The 18,894-nt window shown below is 42.2% G+C and overlaps 1 protein-coding gene across 1 annotated transcript in view; it reads left to right on the top strand.

Moving 5' to 3' along the window:
* LOC144507866 (protein transport protein Sec24D-like) overlaps positions 1-18,894 on the top strand; it is a 47,233-nt gene that overhangs the window by 10,789 nt on the left and 17,550 nt on the right. The window contains exon 4 of the mRNA XM_078235330.1: positions 4,208-4,326. Coding sequence (XP_078091456.1) covers positions 4,208-4,326 — 119 coding nt within the window. The remainder of the gene's footprint in view (positions 1-4,207; positions 4,327-18,894) is intronic.

The following is an 18,894-nucleotide window of genomic DNA, read 5'->3' as shown; positions in this document are numbered from 1 at the left end:
GAGGGATTGAAGGCCCTGCTTAGCAAGCCAGGACGATGATCCCTGGGGCTGAAGGCCATCCCCCAGTAAAAGCACAATGGAACAGTTGAAGTCACCAACCAGTCAATGTAGTCAGAAAATTCCCTTGTATCTGAATCCAGTTGAAGAAGTGCTTTGCTGGTATTAGGAGAAAGCTGAAGATGGGTGCTAAATACCACTTATTTTTCAATTTCTGATGAGACATGTGTTATGGTTCAGGTTAGAAACTCCAAAGTGTTTTATAAAGCCTGCCTGAATCATAAGATTTGCATTTTGAATTTGGCTAGGATAAGCATGAAATGTTTCACTTCAGGAATGATTCAAAACATCCACTATGGAGCTTTTATCAAACAAAGTTTATTTAAGAATAAAGTTAACAGGTATGGAAAGAAAATTAGCAAGAACTTTTATCAATACAAACAAGAAACAAAACAACCACTATAATTTATAGCCCTTAATGAATATACATAAGTTGTCCCAATCAAAACCAAAACCTCCCATAGACAATAGACCCTTTTCACAGGTTTAATGCTCAGACTAATGCTCCAATGACTAATGGAATTTGAGTCTGTTGGTTGAAGTCTGCAGTTCTCTGGATTCTCTCAATGGTTTGAAGACAAGACAGCTTCCCAAAGCACCAGAGAGGCTCCGGTCCAGCCCCCAACAACAACAGATTTTCACCCTTCAGCCAACAGAATTTTCAAAACAACAGGGAGGGAGGGAGCTTGCTGTCCCTTCTAAAACTCAACTCCAACCTGCAGCTCCAAACTGAAACTGAAAATGAAATCCCTGTCACCTGAACACAGGCTTTTTTCTTTCCCAACAATGACATCACTTAACACTGTGAGCATGAATTTTTAAAAAACTCTTAAAGGTACACTAACATCACACATGGCATAAATCTCAGTTGGGAATTACCTCAGTATCTGGGAACTGCCATCTGAAGTATTGTGCACACATTCTTTCATCATTCTAAGCTTTATATGGCACAGCAGAAGATGAAATTGGGAGGTCAGGAACATTAAAACAATCCAAGGTGAAATTACCTATGTTGATGGGGGATTTTTAGTGGAAGCAGCAACTACAGATGCTCATTCCTAATAACATTTTCTAACAACAATCCAGTTATCATAGATGGCATAATGACTACTTCATTCCACTATTTTTCATATTCTTAATATTGATTATTGAAATCTGGCAAAATTAATTGCATTGGTCAGTGTAAATTTGGTTCTGCTGGTAGCATTTTTGTCTGAGTCAGAAGCTTATGGGTACAAAACATGTTCAATTGCCAAACAGTTTTTTTAGAAATTAACTTCTTTATTTCCCTGCATGGGTCAAAACATGCTCTTATCAAGATGCAGGGACTGCTGGGGCTGGAAACATTTCTTCACTTCTGATGTTACACCTCATAAAAAATACAAAATGGAAGGACAGTGTGCACCAAATTATTGTGACATATTAAATTCTCTGTTAAAGTGAAAGAGTTCTGTACTTGGCATCAAGTATTCCTTAAGCATCACACTTCATTTGCAATTATCCATAACCTTATGACAATAAGTACATTCCTTACTTGAGGAGTGCAAACATTTTGATTAACAAGTGCTCGTCAGAGGATCCAAGAATTAAGAAGATAAGAACTAGGAGCAGGAGTAGGCCATCTGGTCCCTTGAGCCTGCTCCTCCATTCAATAAGATCATGGCTGATCTTTTTGTGGACTCAGCGCCACTTACCTGTCCACTCACCATAACCCTTAATTCTTTACTGTTCAAAAATGTATCTATCCCTGCCTCAAAAACACTCAATGAGGTAACCTCAACTGCTTCACTGGAATTCCACGGATTCACAGCCTTTGTGTGAAGAAGTTCCTCCTCAACTCAGTCCTAAATCTGCTCCCCCTAGTTCATAAAAACATAAGAACATAAGAAATAGGAGCAGGAGTAGGCCATCTAGCCCCTCAAGCCTACTCCGCCATTCAATAAGATCATGGCTGATCTGACAGTGGGTTCAGTTCCACTTACCCGCCCGCTCGCCATAACCCTTAATTCCCTTAATGGTTAAAAATCTATCTATCTGTGACTTAAACACATTTAACGAGGTAGCCTCTACTGCTTCATTGGGCAGAGAATTCCAAAGATTCACTACCCTCTGGGAGAAGAAGTTCCTCCTCAACTCTGGTTTCACCTGCCAGTGGAAACAACTTCCCTGCTTTGATCTTATCTATTCCCTTCATAATCTTTTATGTTTCTATCAGATCTCCCCTCATTCTTCTGAATTCCAATGAGTATAGCTCCAGCCTACTCAGTCTCTCCACATAAGCCAACCCTCTCAACTCCGGAATCACCTAGTGAATCTTCTCTGCACCCCCTCCAGTGCCAGTATATCCTTTCTCAAGTAAGGAGACCAAAACTGTACACAATACTCCAGGTGTGGCTTCACCAGCACATTATACAGCTGCAACATAACCTCGCTGTTTTTAAATTCCATCCCTCTATCAACAAAGGACAACATTCCATTTGCCTTCTTAATTACCTGCTGCACCTGAAAACCAACTCCTTGTGATTCTTGCACAAGGACACCCAGGTTCCTCTGTACGGCAGCATGCTGCAATTTTTTACCATTTAAATAATGGTCCATTTTGCTGTTATTCCTACCAAAATGGATGACCTCACATTTACCAACATTGTACTCCATCTGCCAGACCCTTGCCCACTTACTTAGACTATCTATATCCCTTTGCAGACTTTCAGCATCCTCTGCACACTTTGCTATGCCACTCTTCTTAGTGTCATGTGTACACTTGGTCCCCAACTCCAAATCATCTATGTAAATCGTAAACAATTGTGGTCCCAACACTGATCTCTGAGGCACATCACTAGTCACTGATCGCCAACCAGAAAAACACCCACTTACCCCCACTCTTTGCTTTCTGTTAGTTAACAAATCCTCTATCCATGCTAATACATTTCTGTAACATCGTGCACCTTTATCTTATGTAGCAGTGTTTGGTGCGGCACCTTGTCAAATGCCTTCTGAAAATCCAGATACACCACATCCACAGGTTCCCCATTGTCCACTGCGCATGTAATGTTCTCAAAGAATTCCACCAAATTCGTCAAACCTGACCTGCTCTTCATGAACCTATGCTGCGTCTTACCAATGGGACAATTTATATCCAGGTGTCTCGCTATTTCTTCCTTGATGATAGATTCAAGCATTTTCCCTACTACAGAAGTTAAGCTAACCAGCCTATAGTTACCCGCCTTTTTGTCTACCTCCTTTTTGAAACAGTGGCGTCACATTTGCTATTTTCCAATCTTCGGGAACCACCCCAGAGTCCAGTGAATTTTCGTAAATTACCACTAGTGCGTTTGCTATTTCCCCCGCCAACTCTTTTAGTACCCTGGGATACATTTCATCAGGGCCAGGAGACTTGTCTACCTTTAGTCCCATTAGCTTGCCCAACATTACTTCTTCCGTGATAATGATAGTTTCTAGGTCCTCACCTGCCATAGCCTTCCTGTCAATTTTTGGCATGTTATTTGTGTCTTCCACTGTGAAGACCGACACAAAATACCTGTTCAATGCTTCAGCTATTTTCTCATTTCCAGTTATTACATCCCCTTCTCATCCTCTAAAGGACCAATGTTTACTTTAGCCAATCTTTTTCATTTTATATATTTGAAGAAACTTTTGCTATCTGTTTTTATATTCTGAGTTAGTTTACTCTCATAATCCATCTTTCTTTTATTTATAGCTTTTCTCGTGGCTTTCTGTTAACCTTTAAAGATTTCCCAATTTTCTAGATTCCTACTAATCTTTGCCACTTTGTATGCATTTTCTTTCAATTTGGTACCCTTCTTTAGTTCCTTAGATATCCATGGTTATCCCTTTTTCTACAGTCCTTCCTTATCACTGGTATATACTTTTGCTGAGCACTGTGAACAATCACTTTAAAAGTCCTCTGCTGTTTCCCAATTGCAGCACTTCATAGGCAGATTGAAAAATACAATTTTTCTGAACTTCCCTTCAGCAATCTTTTAAAATTTACTTAAGTTATTCTCAATCTATTTAAATATAATTAATGTTTTCCATAATGATGCTGGTTATTTTACTTGGCCACATTAGGCCAGGATTTCCTTGCATAGGGAGCAGGTCTTAAATTTTTTATTTTGCTTATTCTATACAGCATACAGAGCCATTCTAAACCAGCCACTGAAGACTGTTAGAGAGATACTGGTTAACCAAACTGCCCACATATTGGCTTGTTACAGGAAGAATTGTGCCAGCCCCTCATCAGCTGGCCAGGTGAGTACATTAACCATCCTCAAACCAAATCAGAAGTGTATAATACAATACATTTATCTATTATCTAAGAAATGATGGATAGTTTTATTTTTAATTTTTTGCCAATTATAGTGGTACCTTTCCTAAATTTAAATTAAACAATGCCATTATTACTTTTTTCTCTGGTTTACTTTGGTTGCAGTGTAAATTATGATTGCAATTTGTCACAAAAACATTAACAAACAGTGTGAATATAAATATTGCAACCCAATGTGGCCATCAGATTAGCTTTGTCTGAAACCTGAGTATTTTTTTCAAGGGAAGATTTGATTTCATCCTAGAAATTCAAACCATGTTTTGTTCAGTTTAATTACTTGGAAAACCTAAATATCATGGACCTGAACCTCCACGGATAACAACTCCACTTCATCACTTCCGGAATGGTTATAGAGAGTCTGGGACCTTCCTTTTGATAACCTTACATCTTGCAACAGTTAAAGCCAATGTCAACAAAGTGAATGCAACCTCCTTTTATTTAGGTTTCTGGAAGTCTGCTGGAAATGATGCCCAAGAAGTGGGTGAGCGTCCGGTTCTTGACATGATCAGGGAGCAGAGAGGAAAGAAGCTAGTCAAATTTAAATCTAGTCTGGGAGTTAAAATATACCAGTCGTGAAATCTGGAGTAACACGTGTGACTTGCAATTTTGCCTGCTGGCTTTAAATCAACATCCACATGTCTCTTTGATTTTTGAGGAAGCACAAACTTTGCTGTCAGAATGAAGCTTGCTTATCTCCATCTGATCTGAAATCTAAAATATTCCATTCTTACACAAGTAGATCAACGGGCTTCTGACTGATGTTGAACGCCAAACTTAATTTTTGTTGAAGCTTAGAGCCAGATCTTCCTCTTTGAGCTGGGAATCACACGTTGGGAGGTTTTCCAATGTTGCAATCATACCTCCTGTAGAGTTGTCAAGCCCACACTATTTTCATCACAGGATATTGGAGACAGCCCAAACTCCAGACTATCACCACCCAAAGCAGCCCTGATGTCAGTAGGAGTTGGACAGATGCTAAGGTAGGCAGGTTAAAAGACCCACCTCCATTTACTGGAGCAATGGCCCAGTGCCATACATAAATGTTAGAGACCTTAGCCCATTTCCCTTGCACACCACTGCCCCCCTCCCCCAAAAATCCAGCCACCCCCATCAACCTGCATGCCTCATCAAGACCCCCATGCTTTCCTCCATAATCTCCTTGGCCCTTCAAAGCCCCCCATCCATTCACTTGAGTATACACTGTGTACAAAACTTATGAGCCCTATAATAACACTAGAAAACCTTTTAGATGCGCATGAAACTGTCAAAATAAATGAACGACCATTCAACAATTACTTCAAAAAACCTTTATTCATGAACAATTAATGAAACACACAGCATTTCAAACTCCACTTTAAAAAGCATTAATTTTTTTATAAGACTATCAAAATAAATAAATGGGCACTCAAAAACGTCTTCAGAAAAATATAATCCTCTTAGAAGCTCATAACTGTCAACCAAAACAAAGCCCACAGTCCCCTTGGTAGTTATATCTACAAATACTGCTGACCTCAGTCCATTATTTGTGTTTGGAGCTCAACAAGCATTCCTAATGAGCACGATTATTCCACCCTGCTGTGCTGGTCAATTAGAGTAGCGGGGCGGGAAATTTAAACGGGAGGCCAAAAACTCTCATTGTGCCCAGTGTTGGGCCATTTGCAATCCTCCCAGCCAACATTTGACGACATAATCAACTTTTTGCCTGGGAAGAGCACGAGGCTGATTTAAATATGCATTAGTTAATTTTAATATCATTGGTGAGCCTGGGACGTAATAGTCTGGGCTCACTTACCTTTCCGACCTCGCCGGTGGAGGTCCTCACCAGTGAGGATCACAGTTGGTCCCCACCAACGCGGACTGGATGTAATGGCCTTGCCAGTGGGACCGGAGGCCATTGAAACCCCCCGGGTGGGCAGTGATAACCTGGCACTGCCAGCCTGGCATCCTGGTACTGCCAGCCTTGCACTCTGGCAGTGCCCAGCAGGCACCCTTGTACTGCCCACCAGGTAGTGCCTGAGGGGGCAGGGCCTCACGTTGGAGGGATCTGATGGGGGCAGAGCCAGATGGAGGTGGAGCCAGACAAGGAGGAGGGGGGAGGTCAGTAGGAGGGAAGGCTAGGAGGGAACCCTGCATTGGGGGTGGGGGCTGGTGGTGGGGCCGTCGATCGGGGGTTGAGGCCGCTGGTTGGGAGAGGGTTTTGTGGGGAACGTGGCGACTGAGGGGGGGCCTGTGGGGCGGGTGGCGATTGGGGAAGGGGAGTCCATAGGGTGGAGTTGATGGGGGCAATGTCCGGGGGACAGGGATGGAATTGACCGATCTCCCATATACTTTGTACGTGGTATATAGGAGATCAGGACATGTGCCTAACCATCTGCAGCTGGCTTCCCCAGCAAGCTTAGGCTCAGCCCCCCCACCCCTTTACTGGTGTGAAACTCTTGACTGCCAAAAGATTTGACTGAGTGTGGGAAAATTGCCTGTGGTAACTCACTGGAAAAACCAAAGTGAAACACTCCGGTTTTCAGACTTTTGTGACACTTAGAATTTTTGGGGGAAAATTCCGCCAAATGTGTTTGCATTGCATAACCATGTCAACAAAACCCCAGAGCTGAATACATATAAGCCTTTAAAAGAATGGAACAGACTGCCATCTTTTCCCCTTTTTCAAAAGCTGAAAACGTGGCTGACCTGTCAATCAAAGATAAAAATCCAGGCACAAGGTTGAATTGACCCATAAAATTGAATCTCAATGCTATTCAATGCAGAAAAGCATTTTGTCCATGAGATAAATTACTCTAATGCATTTGAATACTTTCACAATGCTGATCAAGTTAATCGTTACCTATGATTTAATATCAAAGCCAGATCATCAATCTCTGCATTTCTGATTTATGTAGTCTATCAAAGTGCAAATGTCATACCTTAAGCAGTGTGTGCGTAAGGATGCCCAATAACCAAAAACAAAATACTGCAGATGCTGAAAATCATAGAATCCCTACAGTGCAGAAGGAGGCCGTTTGGTCAATCAGGTTTGCACTGACTCTTACCCAGGTCCTATCCCCATAACCCCACACATTTACCATGGCTAATCCCCCTAACATACACATATTGGGACACTAAGAGGCAATTTAGCATGGCCAACCTACCTAACCTGCACATCTTTGGACTGTGGGAGGAAACCGGAGCACCCAGAGGAAACCCACACAGACATAGGGAGGACGTGCAAACTCCACACACACAGTGACCCAAGGCCAGAATTAACCTGGATCCCTGGCACTGTGAGGCAGTAATGCTAACCACTGTGCCACCCATAAAATCTGAAATAAAAGCATAACTGGTCAAACAGCATGTAATTATCACATGAGAAATTGTCAACAATTTTTAAAACTTGCCCTGGATGATGTCCACCTTTTGGTCGGGATGGTAATTGGAACTTCCTCTAGCAGCTATTCCAACTGCTTAAAACACTTAACCACTTGCATTTAGCACAGAAGTTTTCATGTAACTTATTTGACGGGGGAAACATTATGAATTCAACTTCCTTATTAAGCATAAAAGCAGACAATGCTGAAAATATTCAGCAGGTCTGGCAGTCACTGCAGACATAAAACGTTGGGCTGGATTTTACATACCCCTGTAAGGTATGTTTTTGGTGTTGGAGATGGGGTGGGTGAAGCATTGCAGTAAAATAGATTGGGTTCCTACACCACCAAGTTGGCATTCAACCAAATGCTCACCTCCATATCGTGATATGTGGGCAGGTGCCCAAATTAGCAGCCTGCCCGCCATGTTTACAAAAAATAATAAAGGTCAATTGAGCTTGCCCATTGACCCCAATAATAGGTTGCCCACACCATAATACAGTCTGCATGGGCAAGTGGGTGGGAGTAAGCAGATCTTTTTTTTTCAGAGATTTTTAAAATGGCAGGAAGGAAATGGGGACTACCTTTGGGAGGTGCTCTTTTTGCATCGGGGCAATGCCCAAAGATATACATTCCTTCCTTCCTACCTGCTTGCTCTCCAAACTTAAACCCCCCTCACCTCCATCATCTAAAATGCAGCCTGTTAACTCTGTTTCTCTCTCACTCTCTCTCGATACTGCCCAACTTGCCCAACTCTCGATACTGCCCAACTTTAATATTTGCAACATCTTCTGTTTTTTATTTCAGATTTTGCTTTTGGTTATCCTTATGCACACAATGCTCATGGGACTTTGATAGCGTACATAAAACAGAAGAGTTGTCAATGACAGGCAGGTCTTTCCCTATGCAACTCAATCCTGTTCCGAAGAAGAATCATATTGAACTCAAAACTTTAACTCTGTTCCTCCCTCCACAGATGCTGCCAGGCCTGCTGAGGTTTTCTAAGAATTTCTACCTGTATTATTTTAGCACTTAAATAGACGGAGGTTACAGAATTTTTAAGGAATGATCCACATACCAAATGTTTTTATCTTGGATCTTGGAATAAGATTTTCTTTGGTTGTACTCACCCTGTTGCATCAACTTGCAAACAAATGTGGTTCATGCAAAATTATGGTAATGGCAAATGTGAAGATGAGAAACAGCTGAGAAACTGTAACTGCAGCAAATGGATTTAATTATTTTTGTTTGTAAAATAATCTTGTAGTCTACCAAAGTAAACTTAACTCATTTGTCTTGTTTTTCATCTGCAAAAAAAATGCTGTGATGATTTTAGGTGAACCCTTGCAAAGCTCTATCCTTATAAGGGCACATAATTGGTAACTTATGCAGGGTGTTGGAACTGCAGTTGTCCTGTTCCATATACAGAATGATTAGTTTAACATTGGAAGGAAGATGAATATGGACCGTAGAAATATGATCTTAAAACTAACATGCTTACGTCAGCTGAAATAATCAAAAGGGACAACCTTGCGCATTCCACTATTGATGAGCTTTGATTGAAATGTTATATTACATTGGATTAATCTTTACTGATTGCTTAAGGAGTTTATAAGAACAAAGCTTTACAAAATAATGTTTTAAATCCTATTGAACAAGGCAGAATAAATGTCATCTTGGGAGTTGGCTTGCTGCCAACATATTTACTTGCTAAAGTAATGTGTAATATAACTGATTTTAATCAGCAGATAAGATAATCCATAGGATATTATAAATAAACCCAGGGCTGTATTTTCATTCAGAACCCCGGCACCTGGGTGAATTTCAGATCTTGACCCCGTGCTGCATCTTTAAATGCAGATGGCCTAATTGTCCAGGAAGCAAGCAGGAGGCGGGACTTGTCTGCCTGGTGCCAGTGGAAAAGGCAGGTGGGAGACATTCTGGGGGCTTCCGCTGCCTTTCTGATTTGACCAGGCATCTGCTCAGAGGTGAAGAATGAGGTGAACAGTGGTCCTGCACGACAACATAAGAGCCAGTGCTTTTCTGGCACTTGTAGGATCCATGGATTCCTCTCAAAACCATCTCCAAAGCACGACAGCTGTGCAGTGATGTGCACAAGCCAGTTTGGGCTCACCAGGAAAAATTGTCAAAATTTAATTCCATTTTGGGCAGATTCCTTAACCAGCTCCTCTTGGAGCTTAAAGGGTTGTTAATTGGAAGCAAGGGGCTTCCATGCTCTTTCCTCACTGGTTGCCTATTGAAAATTTAGAACTGTCCTAGAGGCCAAGCAAGACCTCAGGGAGCACAATTTTCAAAGCCCGCCTGCACCTTGACCATGTGCCCGTTGAAAATCCAAGCCCAGTTTTTAGCATTTATATACACTTAACAAATCAACAGATTCTACATAGGCTATCAAAAGCAATGGCTGGGATTTTGTCAAGGACAGCAGTGGTCCCAATGACAGACCAAAAAACTGGGAGTAACCCCACTTCAGCCATTTAAGGCATCCATGACTAGATGTTAAGTCCTTCTTGAGCTGCTTTGGGGCTCCCATCCCTGTAAGTGATATTGAGGTCCTCCTCCAAGAACTGCCAGCCTATCAGAGGACTGGCAGCTCTTCAAAGAACAAAGAACAATACAGCACAGGAACAGGCCCTTCGGCCCTCCAAGCCCGCGCCGCTCCCCGGTCCAGGATTGAATCCTGAATCCAGGATCCCCGCCCAATTTTCCAGCCTATCTACATCCTAATATCCTATCCACCGAGCTGTCCCTCACAGCTACGATGCTTTGTTCATCACAACCTATTAACTCACCCCCACCCCCCCATTCCAGACCATGTGATCTCCAGGGAGAGGCGAAAACCCAGAGTGAAAACCCCAGGGCCAATATGGGGAAAAAGAAAATCTGGGAAATTCCTCTCCGACCCCCTGAGGCGATCGAAACGAGTCCAGGAGATCACACTGGCCCTGATCAGAAAATGCTTCCCAACCCTAGTCATTTCCACTTCTGCTTTACGAACACCATCTGAATTCCCTGCCCCCGAGACAGGTTCCCAACTATCCGCAGTCTCGCTCTGTACTGGCACCAGCAAGATGATCATAGAATGAAGCCTTGAAACGAGAAACAAAGAACAATTAGCCCGCGCCGCTCCCTGGTCCAAACTAGACCACTCTTTTGTATCCCTCCATTCCCACTCCGTTCATATAGCTGTCTAGATAAGTCTTAAACGTTCCCAGTGTGTCCGCCTCCACCACCTTGCCCGGCAACACATTCCAGGCCCCCACCACCCTCTGTGTAAAATATGTCCTTCTGATATCTGTGTTAAACCTCCCCCCCCTTCACCTTGAACCTATGACCCCTCGTGAACGTCACCACCGACCCGGGGAAAAGCTTCCCACCGTTCACCCTATCTATGCCTTTCATAATTTTATACACCTCTATTAAGTCTCCCCTCATCCTCCATCTTTCCAAGGAGAACAACCCCAGTTTCCCCAATCTCTCCTCATAACCAAGCCCCTCCATACCAGGCAACATCCTGGTAAACCTCTTCTGTACTCTCTCCAAAGCCTCCACGTCCTTCTGGTAGTGTGGCGACCAGAACTGGACGCAGTATTCCAAATGCGGCCGAACCAACGTTCTATACATCTGCAACATCAGACCCCAACTTTTATACTCTATGCCCCGTCCTATAAAGGCAAGCATGCCATATGCCTTCTTCACCACCTTCTCCACCTGTGACGTCACCTTCAAAGATCTGTGGACTTGCACACCCAGGTCCCTCTGCGTCTCTACACCCTTTATGGTTCTTCCATTTATCGTGTAGCTCCTCCCTACATTATTCCCACCAAAATGCATCACTTCGCATTTATCAGGATTGAACTCCATCTGCCATTTCTTTGCCCAAATTTCCAGCCTATCTATATCCTTCTGTAGCCTCTGACAATGTTCCTCACTATCTGCAAGTCCTGCCAGTTTTGTGTCGTCCGCAAACTTACTGATCACCCCAGTTACTCCTTCTTCCAGATCATTTATATAAATCACTAAATCAGTCCCAGCAATGCCACTGGGGGCACTGGGGGGTGGGGGTGGGGGGGTAGCTGGGGAACCCTCTGTGGCCTACAGAGAGCCCGATCAGGGGCAACCCCACTCCTCCCCACCAAGTCCGAGCCTGCAGAAAGACCGAAAGGCCCACAAGCCACTGTGGGGAGAGGCTTTTACTTAGCTGCTTAAGTGAATCAATTGACCTTTGGGCTGGAGTGCCGATTATGGCCACCTTCACTGTTGGTAAAACGCCATGGCAGCAAGAAGGTGACAGACCTGTCCTACCTCCCTATTTTTCACACTCCCACCACCCCCTGACACACCCCACCATCTTCGATCCCATTCTTGCAAACCACATAAATCCAGTCAGTGTTTCACAATTACACTGAAGTACTCATTAAAATCTTGCAACAAGAAATTACATTTTCTACTTAAGACTCTTTTAACACAAAAGCACTACTAACCAATAATTACTGTATGCAATTTAATTGTTTTTTGTCAATTACCTGTAAACTTCCAAGTATGTTATTGAGCTGAGTTACTTCTCCAATTTTTCTAGAGAATTCAATTCATTTGGAATTTATAGTAGTTTCAGTTAACTAATTTAAAGCTGAAACATGCTAATCACCATGTGAACGCACCCTTGACATTTCAAAATGATGTATTTTTGCATAAAGTAAAATGATAGAGTAGCAGGCACTGCAAACATTTGCCAAGTTAATCTACTGCAGCTTTAATCTCAGGGCAAAAATGCCAAAACCAGAAAAAGTTAAGCTTGGACATCTAATAAGTTTCTTGGTACCACTCTGTAATGTGGCTGTCCATAGATAAGGATATTTTGTAATTGGTAGTGATGACTCAAATTGCAACACCAGTCACAACAATGTTCTTAAATGTGTAGCTCAAAAATGCAAGTACACACACGCACATCATTCAGTACGCTTAGTGAAAATCAGCTTTAGAGGAATTTGCATGTACTATATTCTAGAATCTGTTTTTATCAATTTGAAGAAGTTCCCACCTTAACTGAGAGATGATTTTTAGAGCTAGCAGGTAGAGAGGACCAAAGAACCAATTCCACTTAGCTTACTGTTTTTAAGAAGGGAATGACGCGCTGGGTGTTTTGCCAGCTGTACTGTTACAAAAGTGTTTCAGGGAATCAGTCGCCATTTTTTAGGTGTGTAAGAGGGATAGTTGAAATCACAAACAAAAGTAGCCACCAGGAATCCAAATTCATCTGAACTGCAGTCTTCAGCTTGAACTGGATCTGGGCCAATTAAATGTTCTGGGAATGGTTGAGTTCAGAATGTTCCAAGCTCGTGCCTGATTCAACAGAGCCAGCAGCCAAAATCCAAAGCTCATTTTTCACTTGAAACAGAGTATAACTGAATCCTCATAATGAACCTGCTAATTTTTCTGTAGCTCAAGCAGAGCAGAATGAATTAGTAATTAGCATCTACCCATAGATGGCTTGTTAGCTTAAACAACAGGCTGATTAGCAAATATTAATGCACCTCAACAAGAGTAACAGAATTTTTTGCCAATTGCAAACATGCTAATTAATACTTCATCTACTTTGCAGAGTGTCTCCAGCAACTCAGAACACCATTGCAGATAGTTTTAGTAAATTTATTAAAATGAGACCAGTATTTCTTTTTGGACAGCAGTGGCAATTGTTATAACTCTTGTTTTTTATCAGCTGACTTTGCTGGTGAATTTGGCTTTGTTGACCTCCAGAAATCATCTTCTAATATCCGAGAAGATCCTAGCCAAATAGGCAAAGTCATGAATGCAGCTGTACACTAACTGAATTCGTCAATCTGACACATATGTAGTTATCCATTGTTACTGAAATCAACATTGGAGTTTTAAGAACAGAAATATGGTATTCAGCACTTCAAGCCAGCTCCATCATCCAGTTAGATCATGGCTGATCTGCTCAGTATCCTTTGATACCCTTATCTAACAAAGAACCTCGCTTTCACAGTCTTAAAAGCTGCAGTTGTCCTAACGTCCAAGCTTTATATGGGGGAGAGCATTCTACACACTGCCTTTTTTGTGAAGGAGTGCTTCCTGAGTTTACTTCTGTGAACTAGCTCTGATATCGCTCTTGATGTCCCCACCAAAGGAAATAGTTTCTCCGTCTACCACAGAAGGTTTAGAACAGTAAGGACAAGGAACAGTCACACATAAAAATACCTAAATAGAGGAGGGCTAACTCCAGTATGTTGAAAAGGGATCTGGCCTAAAAACAGAAAATGCTGGATAAACTCAGCAGGTCTGGCAGCATCAGTGGAGAGAAACAGAATTAACATTTGGATCCAAGTGATCCTTGATTGAAGAAAAGCAGAAATTCCAAAATTATATATTTGGAAAGGGAACAGAGAAGATGGGACAAAATATAAGACCAGAGTCTATTCATTCATTAGAATAGATGAAGACAGCACTATTATGGAGTTTAAATGAATTTCTTTCATTGAACAGAACATAAAATGCAATCATTATGAAAGCGAAAAGCTAGAGCGAGAGATCACTTCTGCCAGTCCTGTACTGATCAAAACAGAACTCAAAAACAATGTTGAACTGAAAACATAGAGCTGAAACTACAATATATGTGATTTGTTATCTTGTTATCGAAATTGTTTGGCACATGCTGTCTCTGACTTGGAGAAACCAGCCTCGCAGATGTAGTTTATGAAAAACTTTGTTTGGCTTATGAAAAGCCTGTTTTGCTTGCATTGTACTTTTCAAAAATGCAGTCAATTTCTAGCTAACCCAGCACGCCTTCTGAGTTTTAAAATGTAGTCAAGTAGAGTTGGTTAACCCCTACAATATAGCATATAAATGTAATCACATAGGCAGAAATATCTTGAAATGAAGTCTTTGCGCAAATGAAGCAAACCACACACAGACTCAACAGATAGCTTGGGGAAAAAGGAGATATTGACAGATTTGTCACGGACATGAGACAAAGGAGAGTGTTAATAGTGCCATTGAGGGATGAAGCATGCTAATAGTGGTAAACAGTACGATAGCAGAATGTTTTAATGGGAGCAACTGAACAGCCAGGGCAGGTGACCAAGTAAGAGGGAGGGGAGTGGGACTGTTTTGGGGCAGGCCAGGGAGCTGAATAACAACTGACAGCAAGCTACAAAAAGCGTGGTGGGGTCGGGTTAAGATGGAAGGGAATATTTACTATCTAGAATTGTTGAACTCTATGTTGAAACCAGAAGGTTGTAACATACCTAATCGGAATATGAGATATTGTTCTTCCAGTTTGCGTTGGGTATCACTGGAGCATTGCAGCAGGCCTAGGACAAACATGTGGGCATGTGAACTAGGCAGATTGGAATCAGAAATTGGTAGGCAAAAAATTAAATCAATGGTCTTTAAAGAAGGGGTGGTTCAGCTATAGAGTATATACTACAGGGTGACATAGTGGCACTGTGGTTAGCACTGCTGCCTCACAGCGCCAGGGACCCAGATTCGATACCCAGCTTGGGTCACTGTCTGTGCGGAGTCAGTAAGTTCTCCCCGTATCTGTGTGGGTTTCCTCCGGGTGCTCCAGTTTCCTCCCACAGTCCGAAAGATGTGTTGGTTAGGTGCATTGGCCATGCTAAATTCTCTCAGTATACCCGAACAGGCGCTGAAGTGTGGCGACTAGGGCATTTTTACAGTAACTTCATTGCAGTGTTAATGTAAGCCTACTTGTGACTAATAAATAAACTTCATATACTTTTCCACCTGGAGGAAAGGAAGGTCTTGCAAAGCTACAGTTCCCTGAATATCAAATAATTCAGAAATCAAAATGAGACAGGAAAAGGAGGTTAATGTCAATGTAAGGTACCTAATGGAGGAAAGAACCAAGCTGAATAGAGAAAGTAGAGAGTAGGTTGAAGGAAGGACAAAAAGAGAGAATGAGAATAGATTAGCACCAACAGTTAGCATGCAGGTACAGCAATTGATCCGGAATGTGGTTGTTTACTGAAAGGGGAATGGAATATAAAAGTTGGGATATTTTGCTACAGTTATATATGGAATTGGTGAGACCACATGTAGAATACGGTGTAGAAGTTGGTCTCCTTAAAAGGACAAAATTGAAATTGAAGCAGTTCAGAGAAGGTTGACTTGACTGATTCCTGGGAGGAGGGAGTTATCTTATGAGGAAAGGTTGGATTTGTATCTATTGGAGTTCAGAAGAACGAGTGTTATCTTATTGAAACATATAAAATCCCGAACTCAACAGGGTGGATGCTGAGGAGATATTTCCTCTTGTAGTAGAGTCTTGAACAAGGGGACATAGTTTAGAAATAAGGGATCTCCCATGTATAACAGAGATGAGGAAATTTTTTTTTGTCTGAGGAAGATCGTGAGTTTATAAAATTATTTTCGCTGGAGAGTGGTGGAGGCAGGGTCATTGAATATTTTTTAAGGCGAGGGTAGATAAGTTCTTAATTGACAAAAGAGTCGAATGGTATAGAGGTAGGAAGGAAAGTGGAGTTGAGGCCACAATCAGATCAGCTATGATCTTATTAAATGAATTGTGGTTATGGATTTGCATGAAGGCTATGAGGAGCTATTGGGGGTGGGTGCGGGACATGCATTGGGATATTTGGGCTTGGGAATTGGGTTGGAGGTGTGAGGGCCAGAAGGGTCCATGTTTAAGAAAACAACTAGAATGAAGTCCCAGGCAATTGAGGCAGGCCTTTTAAATTGCCTGCCTCAGCATTCGACAGCCACTGTGGGTGCCTCCAATCTGTTTCCAGCTCCACCACTCCGCACTCACCCCCAGGAATGATGATCCTGTCATTCGGGGTACTTTTTCCTGAGGTGAGTACACAAGCCAGGTAATTTTCCGGCATCTGCTACCCAACTTGGGAGCAAAAAAAGTCCAGGCTGACAATTCTGCTGAGGCCAAAACAATGTTCATAAATGTTTAGTTTAACTTCCTCACTCATGTACTTTATGCATCCATTATTAAAGCAAGGGATTGCATATCACCTCATAACAGCCTTCCCAATCTGTGCTACCACTTTGAAAGATTTGTGTATTTGTACCCCCAAGTCTCTCTCTTCCTGAACCCACCTTAAAATTGTATCATTTAGTTTATCAGTGGTACTGCTGACATTGAAGAGCTGGCAGTTCTTGGGGCTAGGACACCTGCCATGCAGGATCCTGACACTGACTAGCTAGGTGCCTAGCTAAAAACCTGAAGCAGAGAGAAAAAATAATAAAGGTGATCGGCAAAGAGCAGGGAAGGTGGAACTAGTCTAATACTTAGTCTCCCAAAGAATGAGCACAGGTATAATGGGCCAAGAGACAGCCTGTGTTGTATTATTCTCTAGTTCTCTGATGGCAGTGCAAGCCATGTTTATGAAACCTGTTCCCATAATTTAACCCTCTAAACCCAGGGAATCATTCCAGTGAATCTGCACTGCACCCCTTGGAAGGCTAATACATTTTTCCTGAGGTGCAGCACCCAAAACTGAATGCAGTACTCCACATGGGGTCTGATAAAGGCTTTTACAAATGAGGCATCGCTTCATTCCCTTTGTATTTCAGCCCTAATAAGATAAAGACCAGCGGAGCCTTTTTGCTTTATTTTGCAGTGTAGAACAGTCAGAACCAAAGTATGGAAACAGGATTATTTATTCTATTAGAAGTGGTTCTGTAACTTAAACATTACAGCAGACCAACATTGAGGCATTTGAAAATGAGTAACAAAATACTGTATCCAACAAGTGTGTAGCCCCGCAGCACTCTTAAATCTAAAACTTCTCTACAGCCAACAATTCACTCCAACTGAATTATTGATGACCAGTGGGGGGGGAAAGGATCATACAGCAAAATGTTCTGCAGCTGGGAGGAGGAATCTGTGAACTCAACATTCCCGTTACCAGCAGCAGTGCCAATTTTGTCTAATACATAGGATGTGTGGCTCATGGACAAATTGAACAGTATCAAATGCCAGGGAAAGTTTCCTATCTACTGAACTGGCTGTAAAATGTCAAAACTCACTCAAATTTCAGTTGTGATGAGGAAGGTTTTTAATGAATGTTTACTGAATTATTAGCACATCAGCTACTAAAATTAGTGGTAGTTTTAAAAAAAAATGTTTCATAGGCTCCTCCTGCGGCCTACTGGGCTAGGCCACTGAGCGGGTAAGCCACAAGCCTACAGTAATGCTCTAGGATCTCCAGCTCGAATCCCACCATGGTAGATGGTAAAACAACCATGAAGAGTTTTAAGACTATAATCCAGTCAAGTGGTTTCATTTAATGTCCTAAATCGTGAAAGAAACTCAAGTGGCTTAGAAACATTTTTCAAACATCTCGTTTGGATTCCAACTTTGCAAACTCAGCCAAGAAGCTCAGAAAGTTTGGAAATGTTTTTGGAACACCCAGCTCGGATTCAATTCCTTTTGACATGCATTATTATTTGCAATAAAGTGTACACTGTTTATGATGGTTCGCTGAGTCTATTTGAAGTGCACCATTTCAAATGGAGCAGAATTGCTGCCAGTTAATTACATTCTATTGAGCTGAGCACAGCCGATACATCTTAGTGTCACATCACAAGTTAAAGTCTTCACAAGTGCTGACAGATTATGCTGCTGCTTAACTGATTGACCAGGTTGCATTTCACCAGATATTTTGTACCACCAAATGGCACGGTGGCACAGTGGTTAGCACTGTCGCCTTACAGTGCCAGGGACCCGGGTTCTATTCTCGGTTTGGGTCACTGTCAGTGTGGAATTTGCACCTTCTCCCTGTGTCTGCGTGGTTTCCTCTGGGTGCTCCGGTTCCCTCCCACAGTCCAAAGATGTGTGGGTTAGGTGGATTGTCCATGCTAAATTACCCCTTAGTGTCAGGGGTACTAGCTAAGGTAACCGCATGGGGTTATGGGGGTAGGGCGTGGGCAGGATTGTGGTCAGTGGAGACTTGATGGGCTGAATGGCCTCCTTCTGCAGTGTCAGATTCCATGATTCCATAAGAAGTGCATTTACAACTGTAATTCATTAGCATTAGTGTAGCGATTGACTTTATTTCAGAATTTCCTTCATCTATTTCATAATGTAATTTCAATCATTCA

Source organism: Mustelus asterias, chromosome 1 (genome assembly GCF_964213995.1).
Source record: "Mustelus asterias chromosome 1, sMusAst1.hap1.1, whole genome shotgun sequence".
Lineage (NCBI taxonomy): Eukaryota > Metazoa > Chordata > Chondrichthyes > Carcharhiniformes > Triakidae > Mustelus > Mustelus asterias.
This window is presented reverse-complemented; position numbering and strand designations above follow the sequence as displayed.